Source organism: Salvia hispanica, chromosome 4 (genome assembly GCF_029641045.1).
Source record: "Salvia hispanica isolate PSC_SH4W2 chromosome 4, Shi_PSC_v1, whole genome shotgun sequence".
Classification (NCBI taxonomy): Eukaryota; Viridiplantae; Streptophyta; class Magnoliopsida; order Lamiales; family Lamiaceae; genus Salvia; species Salvia hispanica.
The window spans coordinates 2,838,624-2,857,401 of NC_142695.1; the positions used below are offsets into that span (position 1 = coordinate 2,838,624).

Genomic DNA, 18,778 nt, shown 5'->3' on the forward strand with positions numbered 1-18,778 from the left:
GTGGATATTTTATAAAGATTTAAAGATGGAAATTACTCGAATATATAATTTAGGGAATTGAGATTAGTCATAGCCATAGTGGTCACGAGACTCTCGACTTGTCTTACTAGTATGATATTATATTATCCGCTTTGTTCGATGCTCTCTAAAGACTTCATACTAATGGAGTTGGATTAATTCATATATATATTTGTAATTTTTACCCATTCTCTGATATTGGATATGATTTGCTCACCTACAAATACAACTGATATGCATGGACAAGTCGTATACCTTGCATGATTTCAATTCGTAACACTTTAGTTATGATGTGATAAATTTGAATCACTAATGTACAATTCTTGCCAAATCCTTGTAAGTTGTATCCTTTGTTTGGGAGACATATTAAATTAACACAAGATAATTAATTAAAATGGGCTTTTAAGATAAGGATATGTTATCTCACTCTTTTGGGCGGTTAAATAATCCACTTTTTTGAACTAATCTGCTTCAGGCCTCAGCGGTCCGAGATGGGCTTTGATAGCCTAACATGAACCTTATTTATCTACCAAACAGCCATATAACTCATATATCTTGGTCTTATCTACACTACCAAACAAGCACTAATTCGATTCTAATGCCAAATTATAATATGTTTAGTACTTCATTTCATTTGCGTTAGCAATATGAAGATCCTCTAATTGTGAAAAGTTAATTAGACTCTAATTTAACATTTTAAGTACCTTTTCTGAAATTGGAAGTAATAGATATTTATATACTTATGTATTGACAGGTAGTAGTATGATTTTGTATGTGAACAGAAAAGATTAATTATTCTAGATTTGTGGTCTTGGAATTAAGAAACAGGTATAGAATTCCAAGTGTAAATAATCAAGGATTTTAACCTGCAGATTTTAGTGGATTGGTCATGGTAGATAGTATTTGCTAGACCAAAGCACTATGGACTTTATTTTGTCCATACATCTTTATTTTTTGTCATACGTGTATTATTGCGTATTTGATGATGTGTGTGTATACATATACATATTTCAGCAGCCGACTATATAGCTCATTCTCATCTTTTATTTAAGTATTTTTAGGAGATAAAATCAACGAAAGACTTAAATAAATTTTCATATATTGACATTTAATTAGAGCCTAATTTGTAGTGGGAGAGGTGTGCAAATTGTCGATTAAAGATAAATTATACCCAAAAAGGTTTTGGTTTTGTTTTATTTATTTTTATTTTTGACCCAAAAAGGTTTGGTTTGTTTGTACATAGTTGCCACTTGCTAGAGGCATTTTCTAAACCATTTATATATGCTCCCTCTTTCTTGAAATTCCTAAATTCAGCAATTGCAAATATATAATTTAATTAGTATTATACGTTGTTGTTTAATTATTTAATGTGATGTTATATTAGTTGTTGTCTGATGCGTGCACGTAATTAGTCAGTAGCATTGGAATTTTGGTTAGTTACAAAATCTGATCAAATTAATAGTTTTGATAATTTGCATGCTGATTTTAAAATTCATATAAAACCAGAATTTAATAAGTAAAATAGTAAGAATTTAAAATAAAAAACTCCTCAAATAAAATCATTCCTCCAGTGGAAATTAGTGTCTGTTTCAAGCTAATATTTTTTTATAATAGTACATTAGTAATTTAGTACTATTGTTTTATGAAACCGACATCGTTCAAAAGATCAATAATTAAAATTCAAAGAAAATAGAAAAAATGCTTTATTTTATAATCTCTCTGGACAGAGAAGTCTTAAAGTTCCTTTCAAATTAAATTAACGCCACATGATTAAAGGATTTATATAATTTTTTATTATTACAATTAATTATGTATACACTATGTCACACAACATTAATCACAAATATAATTAAACAAGAAACACATTGACATTTTGTATTCCACATGTTGTAAATTTTTTTCTAAATTAGCATACATTTCCCATGCGTTCGAGTCACTTCCTTTTTCCAAAGTTAAATAATAAATTTGCGTGATTAATTGGAATACTATTACAGTCAATGAATATCACAAAAATTTCCTCTAAACATATCCTAAATGAGGAAAATTAAATTTGTTAGAGGTTTGGTTAAACTCCACTAAGAATGAGAAGGTAAAGGTTAGTTGTGTGTTTGATTATACTTTCAATCCTAATTATTTTGACCTTAATGAAATTCACATTCAAATTACTGCAAAGACCATTAATTTACGAAAATTTGATTTTTGAAGATAATTAATTGCACATAAAGTAGTCCTATTTGAATTTGAAATGGAAGGTTTTGGTGTGAATCGAAGTTTCTAAAATGTCATTGTCAAGACTTTGGCAGCTGCCCAAATGGGCTTCTTGTTTATTCCACAAGTAAGCTAAATTTAAACTTTCCAAAAGTCCTAATTAAGTTTTTAGTTTTTACATTAAAAACCAGAAGATATTTTGTAGGGAAATAAAAAATCCTATTGTTTCAATTCTAGTGCCATTCTTACATTGTTCTATTGAATTACTCTAACATGAATAATTTAAACTCGACTCTTGAGTTTTAAAAAGTGAAAAAATATAGGTATAAAAGATTAATGCAATATTCATCTCATTTTTTTTTATATCTATGCAGTTTTATAATGAAATATGAATAAAATTAGTTCGCACTTAGTAGGCTACGAGTTGATGAAGTATAACCTAATATTCACAATTATATCCTTATTTGATATTTTTTATATTTAAAATAAAAATGTTCCATAAAAGTTGGTTAAGATTTTTATATGCCTGAGTTGTCCCATAGAAAAAATGTAATGTAAAAAATAAATCAATTTAAATACTTAGTGAATTTTTTCCTCACATCATCAAGTATTTAGGGATGGAATTTAACTAAAGTTTAATTAGTCTCATATTCATATATCCATGAATAACATAGCTCTAGCAAAAATCTAACATGATATAAAAAAAAATGAATCACATGCGAATATCACTATGATTTAACTGGTGAAGGCGAGAAAAATCACATTAAAACATTAATTTCAATGTTATGATTGAATACTTCATTTATTAAATATTTGGGAATCTTTAAAAAATAATCATATAGATTGTGACAATAATTGATATTTGTAACAAAAAAAAGAGAGGTGTTGATTTATGATGTAACATGTTTATAACATGAAAATGCAATTGATCTGTTGATACGTCGCAATCGTATGAAATGTAGATGGAGTCTATTAAGCAAAATAGGCCATTTAAATGCCTAATTGTAAACTGAAAACATAATTAAATCTGTTATTTAATATTCATGTCCAATATTTTATAATGGGATTATTAGGTGATAACTCCCATTTGATTTAGAGAGTTATTATATAGTATATATTACTATCTGAACTTCATCCACGAAATATACTCCAGTATTTTTTATTTTGGATTATCCACCAAAATTAATTTCTATCATTTTTCTCTATTAAGATAAGTATAATTTTACATTTACAAGACTTCAACCATTTGTATTTCTAATCTCTCTTTTTCTTTACAAAATTTCTAATTTTAAACTGTCAATTACAATCAAGAGTCAAGACCACTTTTATATTCGGAGGTAATATTATCGAGAAATATTTAGATAGGATTAAGGGAATAACATACATTTGACTTAGTGGGATATTATTTTATTATATATAATGAGAAATATAATGTTACATAGCCATATAATATAAGCATTATTTTATTTATACATTTAGTTTTCAATAAAAAGTTTTTAATTTTATAAATTCATATAAATCAAAATTAATTTGTTATTTTAAGGTTATAATCTGATATATATTCCACGCAGCTTTCATCTTCTTACCAACTACTACTATTTCTAACCCTTTATTTTTCAAAAACTATATAGTAGTACTATTATGCATGCATCAATCTGCATGATTCATCATTCATTTATAAAGTTTTCAATCATAACTTCATCACCAAAGAAAGTGCATGCTCCACCCCAACAACAACACAATACAAAACTTAATTTACTTACGCATTTTAATTATTTTTGTAACTTAATTATTTATCTCACATTTGTTGAATTGGGGGTCAACAAAAATATTCTCTCTGGATAAATATTGTAAGATTTTATTATATTACATTATAAGATCTCAGCATGCACAATTCATACATTCATCATTGTTTATCATTGTGTGTTAATCCGCATAATTTGGTTATATATTTTGTGGAATAAATCAAGACAAGATGTTGCAACAAATAAGCTACGTAATTGTCATCATATACCATGCCAGATAGTCTGGTTGCCATGACACATATCAATGGTAGACATAATGATTACTTTAACTACATTTGTACATACAATTAACATATACTTATACTTATTATTATATAATTATTAAGTGCTACTATCATTTTAAGTTAACCTCAATAGTTACTGTTATTATCATCTCATGTCAAATCGAAAATCAACAATCTGACACAACTATGTGGGTGAGTTCGAAAATCAACAATCTGACACAACTATGTGGGTGAGTTAGCCTAGCAGTAAAGATCTCGATTTCAAATCCTTTGTAGTGTGGTCCTTAACTACTATCTAAACATTGACAATTATATCTATCCACCATCACAAAAGCTAATGATAGAGGAGATGTATCATAAAATTAAAATGTTCTTTTATAAATTTAATTGAGTGAACATATCACCTGAAAATATGTTCAAATTATTAACTTTTTAATTAATTAAATGTGGGATAGTTTGCCGTAAATTAAATAATTTTGCGAGTGTAGCGCCAAATATATCCATTGAAAAATCTGAAATTTTGTGGTGTGCATTAGTCTTGGTTCGTACTTTTTTTTTCATTCATAATTAAAAATAGTACTAGTAGTACTACATTAAATGATGATCAAACTTCTAGAACATTAACGAGTTGCAAGAAAACCTACCCCCATTTTATCTTATGAATTCTTGTGAACGATTCTTCCTCATATTGACCTTACCTTCCCTCTCTGACCAAATCATTAATCAGCGTGTATAATTTATTAAAAATTGACAATTATTTTAGGAAAAACAAATTTGTAATCCAACATTGAGCAAATTGTTCAAAACTAAATATAGTCAAATTATGGTCTTTATCAATTAAAAAACCTTTCATTTGTCCCTCAATTACTTGGCAATGATTCTAGTGATCATGTCTATTTTGCATATCATTGCATAACTAGGTGATGAGTGACTCATTTCTACATTCCACAACGAAAATATTTGTAACATTGTATGTGATATGACATTGGTAAATCACATGTATACACCATCACCGGTGAGTTAAACGATGTCAGTTGTTCATACCGATAACGTCGTCTTTTTTGGTTTAAAAACATCGACAATATATTACACGTATGTAACTAGATTTTTTCGTCACATGATCAAACTTCTTAGTTTTACCAATTAATTTTAAACTCACAAGGACAACCAAAATATAATCAAATTTCATGACTTTTTTAGCAAATTCTCCATCTACAATATTCCTATATAAAACAATTAATTAAATGGTGGTAGCATTCTAACTGTTTATGAAAGATCAACAATCCCGCGTGAGGGAAAAAACGAAAAAAAAAAGTCCACGTAATCTACATGCCCAAGAAAAGAATATTTCAAATTATCCAACTAGAATTTGAATAATATTCAAATAAATGAACAAATATTTTCAAAATAGAAAAATTTAAAAACGGCAATCGGCAGATCCAGGTCGTCCCCACAAAGAAAGTCAAACGGAGGGCACAATGGTCATTTTCCATTCAACCAATTTACATAATTACACGTATTTGTTTTGCTGATTATATTAGTAGTTGTATGTTTTTATTTTCATTTTTTAACCCACGCGTAATATAACTCCTTCCATTTTATACTATTTGCGGCTTTACCGAATTAAATAATAAAATAAAAACATTGTGTTTTATATGTAATGCAATATTAGGATTTATTGAAATTAACTAATATCTTTTGTATAATAAAAGTTTATATAGTACACTTTTAGTTGGTCGGATAAACATAGTAGTATTGCTTTTTAATACAATAATGTGACAACTATTAGAAATGGGTTACTCGCCTCTTAAAATGCCTCATAAGGAGGATGGTTATCCACACTTATATAGATGAACTAGGATCGTTACCAAACCGATGTGGGACAAGATATTAGAATTTTAATACGCCCCCTCACGTGTGGGCCGGAATGACACATCGGACTTCCATCACGTGGGTAGACAAGAGAAGAGATAAACAGATAAACCATCATCGACTTGGGCCCTGCTCTGATACCATATTAGAAATGAGCCACCCATCCCTTAAAAGGCCTCATAAGGGGGAGGGTTATCCACACTTATATAGATTAGATTGGATCATCACCAAGTCGATGTGGGACAGAATTTAGAGAATTTAACAACAACACATTTATGAACAATACCATAATTTTAATAAAAAACAATTTAGTTGGTCGGATAAACAGAGAAGAATTGTTTTTCAATGTTGATATGTCCATCAAAATTAATCTCTATCGATTTATAGTAAATTTCGCTCCCTAATAAAAATGAGTCATATCTTCTACTCTAACAGTATTCCAATTACTTTATCTCGTTATTTGTATTTTATCCTTATGTTATCAAATTTGCATTAAAACTCGTTTTGTCTACTACCAAATTATTTTTCGTGGACATATATAATAACTAAATCATCACCTAAGATGTTCAAAATTCAAGAAAAAGGTAGGAGTAATAGTTTTTGTCACTTCACGTGATACCTCATATTTTACCATAATTAAATTAAAGTATACATACATAAGTGAAACATAAATCAAAGTAGACCGGCAATGAGTCAAGCTAGTAAAACTTTTCAATTCTACCAACCTCTCACGTATTGTCAAATGGGATACGTATGTTAGGACAGTAGGTGAACATATATGGTATAGCTGTACATTAATTTACACACACATTAACTAACCATATAAAATTAAAACATTACTAAGTCTCATTATAAAAGGAGATATGTGCACACTTCTTGTCTCCATGTCTTTGTACAATTGTTGAAAATTTCAACCTCATCCCTCAAATATTTCCCCATATAAACCCCAAACACAACCAAAACTCCTCCTCATTTTCAAAATGGCAGTGAAGAGGAAGATGAAATGGCAAGACTATTTCCCGGGCTGCTTCAAGCCCGAGGCCCCGGTCCGGGGCAAGAAGAAGCCGGTCGCCAAGCAGACCTCGTTCCCGAGGATCTCGATGTCCGATTTCAGCGGCTCCACCGTGCTCTCCGAGGATCTATCGATCTCCCTCGCGGGATCGAATCTTCATGTGTTTACGCTGCAGGAGCTCAAGGTCATCACGCAGAATTTCTCGTCGAGTAACTTCCTAGGCGAAGGCGGGTTCGGGCCCGTCCACAAGGGCTTTGTTGATGACAAGCTTAGGCCGGGCCTCAAGGCCCAGCCCGTCGCCGTTAAGCTCCTTGATTTGGATGGCGGACAAGGCCACCGCGAATGGCTGGTAAATATCTTATCAACTAAGTTGTACTTCATTGTCCTGACAAGACCAATCTAGTGCAGACTATTTATTTTATGCATGATGTTTTATGGTTGACTTTTGGTTTAATTATGTTTTTTTTCTTGATTAATTTGCAGACAGAGGTGATTTTTCTTGGTCAATTAAGACATGCTCATTTGGTGAAGTTGATTGGATATTGTTGTGAGGAAGAACACAGGCTTTTGGTGTACGAATACATGCCAAGAGGAAGTCTTGAAAACCAGCTATTTAGAAGTAAGTTAATTTGAATTTAATTATGTCACCAAAACTATATAATTAAGTTGATGGAAAAAGTCAATTAGATGAGTTTGAAGTTGATTGAAACCAAAAAAAAGTGTTTTGGAGGATGTATTTGTTTATCTAACTGTCATGTTGAATGGATCAATCTTTTCTTGGTAGGTGACAACTGCCAAAGAATTTGATTTAAATAAGTTGTTACCCTGTCTTAATTAATCTTTTAGTATATAATCCTTCTTGTTTTTTTTATTGGACAATTTGAGATAAGTTGGTGGATCATTCCACACGTTATAAAATTATTATTTCAATTTTCTACATGATTGATGTGCAATAGAAGAACATATGTAATTAATTGAATTGATTTGAAAATTAAAATAAGATTAATGTTTTTTTCCTCTATTACACAGGATTTTCGGTTTCACTTCCATGGCCAACAAGAATGAAGATAGCTCTTGGAGCAGCCAAAGGGCTTGCTTTCCTCCACGAAGCCGAAAAGCCCGTTATATACCGTGATTTTAAGGCGTCCAACATTTTGCTAGACTCGGTAAGAACAATCACTTTTATTCATAACACGTACCGTTTTTATTCAAAGTAATTATTTAATAGAATGGCCCCACATTGTTTTGCAGGACTATACAGCCAAGCTCTCGGACTTTGGGCTCGCCAAAGACGGCCCAGAAGGAGACGACACGCACGTCTCCACGCGAGTCATGGGCACTCAGGGGTATGCTGCCCCCGAGTATGTCATGACAGGTCACCTGACAGCTGCGAGCGACGTGTACAGCTTTGGAGTAGTACTGCTCGAGCTGCTCACAGGGCGGAAGTCAGTAGACAAGACCCGCCCCTCCAGGGAGCAGAACCTGGCCGAATGGGCGCGGGCCCTGCTCAAGAGCCCGCGCAAGCTGGGCCGCGTGATGGACCCCAGACTGGAAGGCCAGTACTCTGAGGCTGGGGCCCAGAAGGCGGCGGCCCTGGCGTACCAGTGCCTGAGCCACCGCCCGAAACTCCGGCCCACGATGAGCGAAGTGATCGAAGTGTTGGAGCCGTTGCAAGATAGCGACGGAAACCAAATCGGAACCTTCGTCTTCGTCTCCACGGATAGCGATTCGAGAGAAATATCGAGCAACGGGGAAAAACACAAGGAGATGAAGCGGGAGAATCATCGGAAACCGGCGGCGAAGTCTCCGAAATCGCCGCTCACTTTCACAGAGATGAACTCGCCGCACCACCACCGGATGAGGAGAGTGTGATCATAAAATGCAGACTTTTTTGTACATAAATTTTAGCCATTGCTGCTGGTTTGTGTAGAATTACACATGTGATTAGGCCAAGTGTAATCATGGTTTTGTCATTAATTTTTTTTTATTCATTTGAATTTTGTGATTTTTAATGCAATGAAAAGGGAAGATTGGTTATTTTTGGATTGTTGGTTTGTTAACAAAAATAATTGACAACATTCTATATGATGGTTCCCCTTTGATTAATAGATCAGAATTTCGAATAATTATTGTTAAAGATTGAGGTCTCAATAAAATGAAATAGATAATTTACTAAAAGACTAGTCTATTATTAGAAAATGCTTGATCTTTAAATCTCTCACCAATTGTTCTCACAATCGCTGTTGAATATTGAGTTTGTAATACGGTCGAAGAGGCTGTACAGTTCTCTATTTTTGTCGCGGTTGCTAATGCTCTTACCCGATGCAGAGAAGTAAACAAACAAGCAAGTGTAAACAAATCTATATTTTTAATTTGATAATTAATAAACAATATCAATAGGTCAGATTTTAAGTATGGCATAGAAATAATTGATGACTTTATAGGCAAAAACATGGTGTCGATTTCACATTTCTCGAATTATTTGAGATTGTTTTGACTTTTTTTTAGTAGCAATCGAAGAAAACAAAACAAAAAAAGAATAATACAAGAATAATAAATGAATAGTTTTGTAATTTTATGACTTATTATTGGCTAACAACAACTTAGTCTTGAGAATGGGTACAAAATAGAAAATATTCAATAGAAGCATGTATTATATATTGTGGACTATAGAAAGCTTAGTGTGTACGAAATTTCATTCTACTATTTTATTTATTTTTTATTTCGTTTCTAGATCCCTACGACGATATTGACTATAAACCAAACGATTATTTACTTGGGAATGTATAGAGGTTGGTGAAATAGTGTGTATAAACTACTCGTACTAATTTTTAATTAATAATATTACTACTATTATTAAGGAAAAAACAAAGTTGAGTTGACACTTATACCTTGTGAGTGGAATTTCAATATGTTTTTTTTTTTAATTATAAAATAGGAGTAATACTCATGAAGTAATATACATAAGCATATACGGTATACTATACCCATCAAAATTCAATGAAAAATCACTAGCATACATATTACTCGAATTGTTTTTGCATTATCAAAATATTAGAACGTAATTGTAGGTGAACAAAATATGTAAATTACTCATAAAATATAAATCTTACTAGAGAATCGAAATATAATTAATTATATACGCGGACTACGAAATAAGTATATTCATACACTGTCTCTTCTTTTTTTTTCCTACAGAGTAGAGATAATATTCGAAACCCTATCAAATCAACTCATTTGTTGATCATATGTGTATTTCTATTTGAACTTTTTGATAAATAAAGTAAAAATAATAGGGTTGGTACCTAAAATTGTAAATTATGGTCGAAATTTCTTATTTGTCAATTGCCACGAACTTAAGACTTGGTTGCAAAAGTTTTGAATTTATGCGCTGTAGTAAAATTCTTACAATCAAAATTTTGGAGAGATTTTTTTTTTTAAGCACAGGTATACCGAACTCGCCTTCTGGCAGAATCCGACTAATCCTGCTCGACCGAGCTTACGGATTAAGGCCGAAAGTCTTTCAGCGGAATGTAAAACACAAAACGATATCGTTTAATATATTGATTAAAAAAAGTGGCATTTCATATATTGATCGCTTTGTTCAACTATATAACCTGACATGCCATGCAAAATTTTAATATAGGAAAAAATTGAGCTCTCGAAAAATTCACTACATGGTGTAAATTTATCACCAAATTTTAATTTCATGAAAATTACCTATTTATTATCGACAAAGTTAAAAATTTCTTAAATTATTGGCGTAGAAAGGAAAATTGTAAAATAAAAATTGTACTACCAAATTAGAATAATGCGAAATATAAATATAATCATAAATCGAATATCTAGAATATCTAGAATTCGAACTATTTCATGAAATCTATTTAATAAATCATCTAATTATGATTATAAAGTTTAATCAATAGAAAAATTTGATTCCTTTTTGATATACAAAGATTTCGATTGCCATTGCCTTCCCCCAAATTAATACTCTGCAAAACAGCTGCCATTAACCCTAGCAAAAATGTCGACACTCGACACCGACGTCAACATGGTTCCGGCCGGAGAGGGCTCATCCGGCGCCGGCCCTTCCACTACCACGCCGCACTCCTGCAAGAAATCGAAGAAATTCGAGATTAAAAAGTGGAACGCCGTCTCGCTTTGGGCTTGGGGTATTTGTTCTATTTCCACTCCTATTTTCCGATTCGAATTGATTTATACGAGTGTATGCGATTAGGAATTCGTTCTGAAATTTTCGCGTGATTTGGATTGATAAACCCTAATTCGTACTGTTGCAGATATCGTGGTCGATAATTGTGCTATTTGCAGGAACCACATCATGGATCTATGTATGTCTCTTATTCTCTTGTTTACGCTTTTTTCGAATTTCGATCCGTTTTGTTTAATTTTAGTGATTTTTGTTGATAGGCATTGAGTGCCAGGCTAATCAAGCTAGTGCGACGAGCGAGGAATGCACGGTTGCTTGGGGTATGTTGCTATATAGGAGTACTTCAAATCGTTGCAATTTTTTACTCTTGTTTTCTCTGAGAAATTGTGGTTTAGAATAAGATAGTTTAATGGTAAAGGTGGATAAAGTAATAGATCTATCATCTTTATGATCTGAGGCATTAGGAAGAAAGGAATGAATGAATCGTATCACACCTCATTGGGTTATCTACCCGGTTGAAATCTGGAAAAGTAAAGATTGAATTACTTTTCATTCAACTACTCTACCCACCAAAGTATAAGCATTATGTTATTAGGTTGGATTTTATGTCATTTGGGACCTGTAGTCATTATTGTGTTATTAAGATAAATATATGTTGCTGATGAATTGGAGCTAAGTTTTTCCTGAGCTGTAAACGACTCATTGAGAAAGGAAAACTATATGACAGTAAATTAAGAATTTGGATGACTGTTCGATGCTAAGAACTTAAGATTGATGTTAATCCTATGTCTGCTAGTTTCTGATTTTCATACTCTTTTCATAAGTTATACAAAAGGTCAATCGTCACAACTTAGTGAGAATTCATTATTAGCTACCCGTGTCCATAAGATGCCCGACTAGCAATAACTAATTTGTCAAAACATCACTCAAATCTCAAACTCTGGCAGCAATGGGTATCTTGCTTCTCTTTTGCTCTAAGTTGGTTTCATTTTGTCTTTCTGAACAAATATACCCGTTCAATCTGAAATTAGCTCGTGCAATTATATACTGACAAATAGAGAATTGCCTAAAGTTAACTGTAGCCTTATAGACTGCTAAATTGAAAAGTGATCAAATGTGATGCTGCTGCTGTTTTAGAAGTGCCATGATGCCATTAGATTTCCCATTTAGCTTATAATGCGAACTACTCTTGCCTCCTATAATAGGAAGTTTTTACCTTGTTTGGTTACAGCAACAGTTGGATGAGCCACCTTGAATCCTTCGTGGTGTGTCATCTTATGCTTCCTAAAAAGCTGTGTAGTATGAGGAAGATTGGTCCTTAGTCCTTACTATGCTGTTTTGCTTATTGTTTGTGTCATGATATGTGCAGTCCCTTTTCATTATTTAGAAAAGTTTCAAGGATGTTTTCTTTTGTAATCATCTATTAGTTGGTCTGTGGTGCCAAATATCTTCGCATTCAGTTGTTCTCTCTCTCTCTCTCAAGAAGTGCCCTTGGTATTTCTTAAGTTTATTCTAACTTTGTTTAAGTAGGGCCATTTCATGACTGGAATGTTGTGCATGGCAGAGAGCATGAATTCTGTGAACGAAATTTAATATACTTCATATTGTCAGTTCTAAGTTTTACTGGAAATTGAAAAGGAAGTTTATGTTTGGTCTTTAAAAAATGAGATCACCGGTGCCTTCACTATATTCCATCCAGTACAACTCATCGTCCCAGATCATAATTATTTACTGTAACTATCTCTCCTTGTATTTTATTTTCTTGCAGTTTTCAGTTTTTTTATATTGTTCCTCCTACAATTTCTATAGGGGTTTGCAACCATGCTTTCCACTTCCATTGCATCAGCAGGTGGCTTAAGACTCGCCAAGTTTGTCCTCTTGGTAAGTCGTTTTCCACGTTGCACACTATACCTAATCATGTCATTATTGCGCCACGATGGTATCTTATGGTCCACAATAACTTACAGACAACAGCGAGTGGGAGTTTCAGAAGTATGGTCACTAGAGTTTGTGACTGGACTGGTCACTGGCTTCCTCCTTCAAGTTTGGCCAAGAGAATTAGTGTTCCTATTGTTTCTTCTTGGAGCGAACATTAAAGAATCGGGAGCCTTGAATCATCACAATATATCATTTGGACATCTTTTTCTAAACAGAACATCTTTAGACACATGTTTTGCTCTGCCTAGTTATTATCAGCACCATCTTACTATGCTAATGATTTGTGGATATGTCTCTTGTTGGTTGTTGCTGATATCGAAAAACGATTTATCTACCACAGTTTCTTTTCTTTTTTTGTTGTTTCTCTCTATTTTGTGAAATATTTTACACATTTATATATTGTGATCTGCTAGAAAATTTGATGGTACATAATTGAGTACTACTAGCCAATTTAGCGGTAATGCCAGTTTTAAAATCTCAAGATTCATAAGAATCTTGATTTTAAATAGGTTTGGAGATGTATGCCAAATACAAAATTTGTTTGGTAAAATAGTTGAATGAAACACAACTTATTTTTCTCCTATTGGTGTCTGATGTTTGAGTCACTCTTCTCCTTAAGTCAATAGATGTCATTTCATATATTTGAGTTATCAGTTATGTTTCTCCTTCAATCAATTGGTGTCAAAGATGTCTGATCTATCATGGCCACAAATGTTACAATCAATTAATGTCAAATGTAGAGAGTTTGAGTTATGATGGCTAGAGTGTAGAGTACCATTATTGATTATATTTTCTGTATGTGAGACAACCATCACTTGTTCATTATTGATTATATTTTCTGTATGTGAGTATGTGAGACTACCATCACTTGTTCTTTTAAAGTGTGATTTTGATTATGAAAAGCTAGATTGAAAAATAAACATAGCTTCATTGTTTAGAGCATCTCCAATGGACGACGCCCTTCCCGTCGCCCTTTCCAAATACACTTCCTGCCACGTCATAAGGGCTTCCCACCCTCCTGCCACGTCATAAGGACTTTCCACTGCACAATCCGCCCTTCCTATCGCCCTTCCCGCAATTAAAAAAAATTCACAAATTCACAAATATTCAATTTACGTTACGGAATTAAAATTTAAACGAGCCGTATATATAGAGTTCTTTTAAATACCGGACTTCCGAGCGTCGCCACAATGGCGGACGTCCCCCGCCCTTCCCGTGTCCTCACAGGACGTCCACGTCCTCCTCTCCGTGCCACAATGGCGCCCTTCCCCGACGGACTTCCCGGAAGCCTCTCCGAAGGGCGACGGGAAGTCCGCCATTGGAGATGCTCTTAGAATAGAATAAAAAAAATAACGACGCCTGAGAGATTCGAACTCTCGCGGGGAAACCCCATGTACTTAGCAGGCACACGCCTTAACCACTCGGCCAAAGCGTCGTTGTTGATTTATTCCTCAATATAATTATTATTAATTATGAAATAAAACGGAAAAGAAAATCCTCACCCCTTAAATTACTTCTTTATTTTGTTTCCTTATCTATAATAAAGAATTTCATACTTTCTTATTTCTCACGAGTTAATATCTTTCATGAGTTAGTAATATATTTCCTCATATAAGCGAAATGGATAACAAGAAATGGTAAATTTTTAGATTTTAGAGGGTGAGATTTTTTTTCGGATATTTGTCAATGATAAATTTACCATCAAAGAAAATGCAGTCAAGGGTGTAAAACTCTTGTTCATTTGCTCTCCTCAATTAGATGAAGACTCTTTACTTGTGTTGGTTTAGAGTAATAAAATAAGAAGGATATGTATCCCATCAAAAGTAAGGAGATATTCCACAAACTATCCATTTTGCTTATTGTTAATGCAACAAAGTGCATGTGTGATATAGTTTATTAATTTTATCTTATCCCATTTTATATCCACTAAAGTTTTAGTATGTCACATATTTTCAAGTATAAGTTTATAATGTTTTATTTGATTTGGAGGTTAGTAAAACGGAGGAAGCTTATCTATCGCCTCGCTTCATAAATTCATAATTATACAATCTTTTCAATTAATGGAATATTTGTCTACTTTGGATAATGAGTATTTAATTTGCTATTTTTTTTTAATATTATCCTATAACTCAAATTGAAGTTGTTACATTGTATAGTACTCAATAACATAGAAAAACTCAAATATATTATACATGGAGTAGTGTTATTTAACTAAGATCACAATGAGTTCATATAATGCAGGTAGGTCAGCATATTGATATGCTTAAACCTCAAGTAGAACATAATTGATGGAGCACATCATAGTGATTCATTGATTCATGCAGCTCAAATAAATTTTATATACTAAAATTCAATATCATTTTAGCTCTGAAAATAATCCTATTGGGCCAGATCTGCTCCCATTCATTCAACTATTATTTCCATGACAAATTTGATTTATCCAAATAACCATTATATCATCATGATGTCATTTTATTATCATTTACTATTATATTATATGATAAATATATGTATATATGGTATTTGGATATGCAAAAATAATGTGTGGGTCTAGTAAAGTGAGCCATATGATCATTGCTGGTGCTCCCATATTGTCACTAATAATTGTCAGTTGTGGTTCAAGATTTTGTTTTAGACAATAATCCACCTTAACTTTCTAAATCTAGTTTCTTCCAAATTATTTAATGGTTGAACTGTTGTAGTGCCTTCAATAAGAGAATAAACAAAGCTGCATTCATAAATATCTCGTTACTTTTTTAGGTCTTGGACTTGATGGCCATTTGTGGTGATAATGGTTTTTTCCTAATATTTCATTGTATTTAATTAGACTTGGGGCATGAATTAATACTTATAACATGCATCCATTGATTTTGTTTTGGAATTGATCACTCTACTATCTATTGAACTATATATTATAGATATATTATAGCTAGATACGACCTTTCTACTATATATTATAGATATATTATAGCTAGATACGTTCTTTGTTAATATACACTTTTTTTGAGCATGAATTTTCAGAATAGTATGTTAAGTGAATGATGAATAAAGTAAAAAATGCAGAGAGAATAAAATAAGAGTGTTATTTTTTGTCAAAAATAGAAATGACTCAATTATCTTGAAACTTCTTAAAATAGAAAAATGACTCTATTAATAAGAAATGGATGGACTATATATTATACTCTCTCCGTTCTACAGTAACAGAGGCATTTCGTTGTGAGCACTCATTTTGAAAAAATAATACTCCCTCCGTCTCACTTTAAGAGTCCTGGTTTACTGCTTTTGGGTGTCCCACTTTAGGAGTCCTGGTTGGAATATTCCATAATTGGTAATAGGCCTCACATTCCACTCACCTTTTCCCACTCACATTTTATTATAAAACTAATATATAAAAGTAGAACTCACATTCCATTATCTTTTTTCACCAACTTTCCCTTGTATTTCTTAAAACCCGTGTCGAACTCAACCGAGACTCCTAAAGAAAGACGGAGGGAGTATTAAATAGTTAAAGTGGAGAAAGAGTAAAGTAAGAGAGAGAATATTGTAGATAAGACTCCTCACTGCATTATTTTCTTTCTTACTTTACTCTCTCTCCACTTTAACTATTTAATATTATTTTTTTTAAATGAGAGCTCAAAACGAAACGCCTCTATTACTGTGGAACGGAGGAAATAGTATATTAAAAATATTGACAAACTGTCAGAAAAATTATGAATTTTAGTCAAATTTTGATCTGTTCAGCGACTTTATAAATCAATCTTAAAAATCATAAATGAACTTTAACATTTGTTTTTATATTTTTTCATGTGGTCAAAATTTAGATAAAATTGTATCTCCTGTGACAGCTGAAAAATTCTACGAGAATGAGATTGTCACTCGACTTTAATTCTATTAATTGGACAAAAAATATCTTACTACTAAATTACATTTTCATAGGACACATAATAATTAAAATAAGAAAAAATCTTACTGGAAGGTGCATGTGAAATGCTTAAATAGATTTTAGTAAAAAGCAATTATTGGAATCATGAGGGACCATGTGATTTAAGTAGCTATACATCACATGGCTTTAAAAATCCACCCAAAGTTTTTAATTACTCCATATTTTTAAAAACAATGTGAAACGAAAGAAGTTATATGATTACACCGAAAAAGATAAATATCAAAAAATAAATACACCCTGTTGAATGTCAACAAAAACAGACGAAACTTACCTGCCAAATTCAATTAATATTTTCATATGAGAATTTCCATAAATGCTCTTTTAAAGCAATATTTGAATATATGGACGCATTAAAATAAATTTGGATCCACGATTGCAAAATTGTGTAGCATTTATTGTATTTAAGAATAATTGATATTATATGACATTGCAAAATTCACAAAATATCAGAGTTTGCAATTGGGGGAAGTAATTAATACTATATCTTATTTTATGAACAATTGAAGCATGAGTGGAAATTCTCAAAATAATGATGAGAATTTGCATTTATACAAAAGAATAAAATACCCCATAAAGTAAGAGTTAATTATGGTATTAGTGTAATTTTAATATATTGAGAAATGTAGTAATTTTTTTAATATATATTGTATCAAATGGCAAAAGAATCACGTCTCAATTAGTAATTTTAGTAGAGTGACAAACCGCGTGATTTTATTATACTAACAAAAAAACAAATAACACCGATGAGTTATGACATATTTTCTTCATAGTAGCTAACACTACCGTACAGCATTCATACATTCAAGTCAATATCAGCAAATTTTAAAAAAATCCAAATAAATAATGAATATATATAAATAAATTAATATACTTATTTCACATTCTATTATTTTCTCTCTGTACCAAACAAAACCCGCAAGCCAAAAAGAATAGCGAGACATGATTCAATCATTCCATCAAATAAGAAGAGCAAAATAAATCCACACACTTATACGATGAAATGAACGACTATTTTCCATCTTTCAAGCAGACTCAACACTCTCTAAATGTAACCGTAAATATTTTATATGAACCACGTAATAACATAGAAAAAGAAAATCCAAAGTTCCTTATCAATTAAAGTGCTCTTCATTCTCCATTCTGAAAATTATGTATTCTTGTTGAATCTTCTTTGCAGAATAAACCAAACAAGAAGAGAAAATAGACACATGACGAGAGAGACAAAGAAGAAGGGAAGAAAAGGCGTTGCTACATTATAACGTCATCAATCGACCATTAAACGGCTACATGGAGTAGACAGCTCCTACGCCAGCGTGTTATGTAATTATTCATAACACTCTAAAATAAGAAATTCTGGATCCTTGAGTATCTTTGATTGTGATAACTTAAGCATCCATCCTATTAATTGGAAATGAAGCATCTTGCTAACTAAAATCGACTAAATAACGCTTTATCATCCATCCATCAAGTGCTATAGTTAATTAGAAGTTTTTTTTTATTATTTAAAAAAATAAAAAATTAACTTATATATGAAAGAGGAAATTACATATAAACTTCTAAGAAATGAGGAAATTATAACTGATTTCAAGA

The 18,778-nt window shown here is 32.0% G+C and overlaps 2 protein-coding genes and 1 non-coding gene across 3 annotated transcripts; 2 read left to right on the forward strand and 1 right to left on the reverse strand.

Moving 5' to 3' along the window:
• Positions 1–7,012: 7,012 nt before the first annotated feature.
• On the forward strand, positions 7,013–9,176 carry LOC125191774 (serine/threonine-protein kinase RIPK-like). Its single transcript, XM_048089185.2, has 4 exons — positions 7,013–7,488; positions 7,623–7,758; positions 8,169–8,305; positions 8,391–9,176. The coding sequence occupies exons 1-4, from the start codon at positions 7,108–7,110 to the stop codon at positions 9,009–9,011; spliced, it is 1,275 nt and encodes a 424-aa protein (XP_047945142.1). The 5' UTR covers positions 7,013–7,107; the 3' UTR covers positions 9,012–9,176.
• A 1,900-nt stretch (positions 9,177–11,076) lies between these two features.
• LOC125192207 (RING-box protein 1a-like) lies at positions 11,077–13,579 on the forward strand. The gene is made up of 5 exons (XM_048089722.2): positions 11,077–11,311; positions 11,438–11,488; positions 11,568–11,627; positions 13,117–13,188; positions 13,275–13,579. Exons 1-5 carry the CDS (start codon positions 11,164–11,166, stop codon positions 13,310–13,312), a joined length of 369 nt encoding a protein of 122 aa, XP_047945679.1. The 5' UTR covers positions 11,077–11,163; the 3' UTR covers positions 13,313–13,579.
• Positions 13,580–14,598: 1,019 nt separating this feature from the next.
• TRNAS-GCU (transfer RNA serine (anticodon GCU)) lies at positions 14,599–14,680 on the reverse strand. Its single transcript has one exon. It is a non-coding gene; the product is annotated as a tRNA-Ser (tRNA).
• Positions 14,681–18,778: the final 4,098 nt, after the last annotated feature.

What these genes read in the sequence shown, in the direction of transcription:
- LOC125191774 (XM_048089185.2), top strand. Translation starts at nt 7,108, where the DNA reads ATGGCAGTGAAGAGGAAGATGAAATGGCAAGACTATTTCCCGGGCTGC. An exon ending in TGAAAACCAGCTATTTAGAA is followed by an intron (nt 7,759 to 8,168) that starts GTAAGTTAATTT and finishes TCTATTACACAG; the next exon opens with GATTTTCGGTTTCACTTCCA. An exon ending in CCAACATTTTGCTAGACTCG is followed by an intron (nt 8,306 to 8,390) that starts GTAAGAACAATC and finishes ATTGTTTTGCAG; the next exon opens with GACTATACAGCCAAGCTCTC.
- LOC125192207 (XM_048089722.2), top strand. Translation starts at nt 11,164, where the DNA reads ATGTCGACACTCGACACCGACGTCAACATGGTTCCGGCCGGAGAGGGC. An exon ending in GGAATGCACGGTTGCTTGGG is followed by an intron (nt 11,628 to 13,116) that starts GTATGTTGCTAT and finishes CAATTTCTATAG; the next exon opens with GGGTTTGCAACCATGCTTTC. An exon ending in TCGCCAAGTTTGTCCTCTTG is followed by an intron (nt 13,189 to 13,274) that starts GTAAGTCGTTTT and finishes AATAACTTACAG; the next exon opens with ACAACAGCGAGTGGGAGTTT.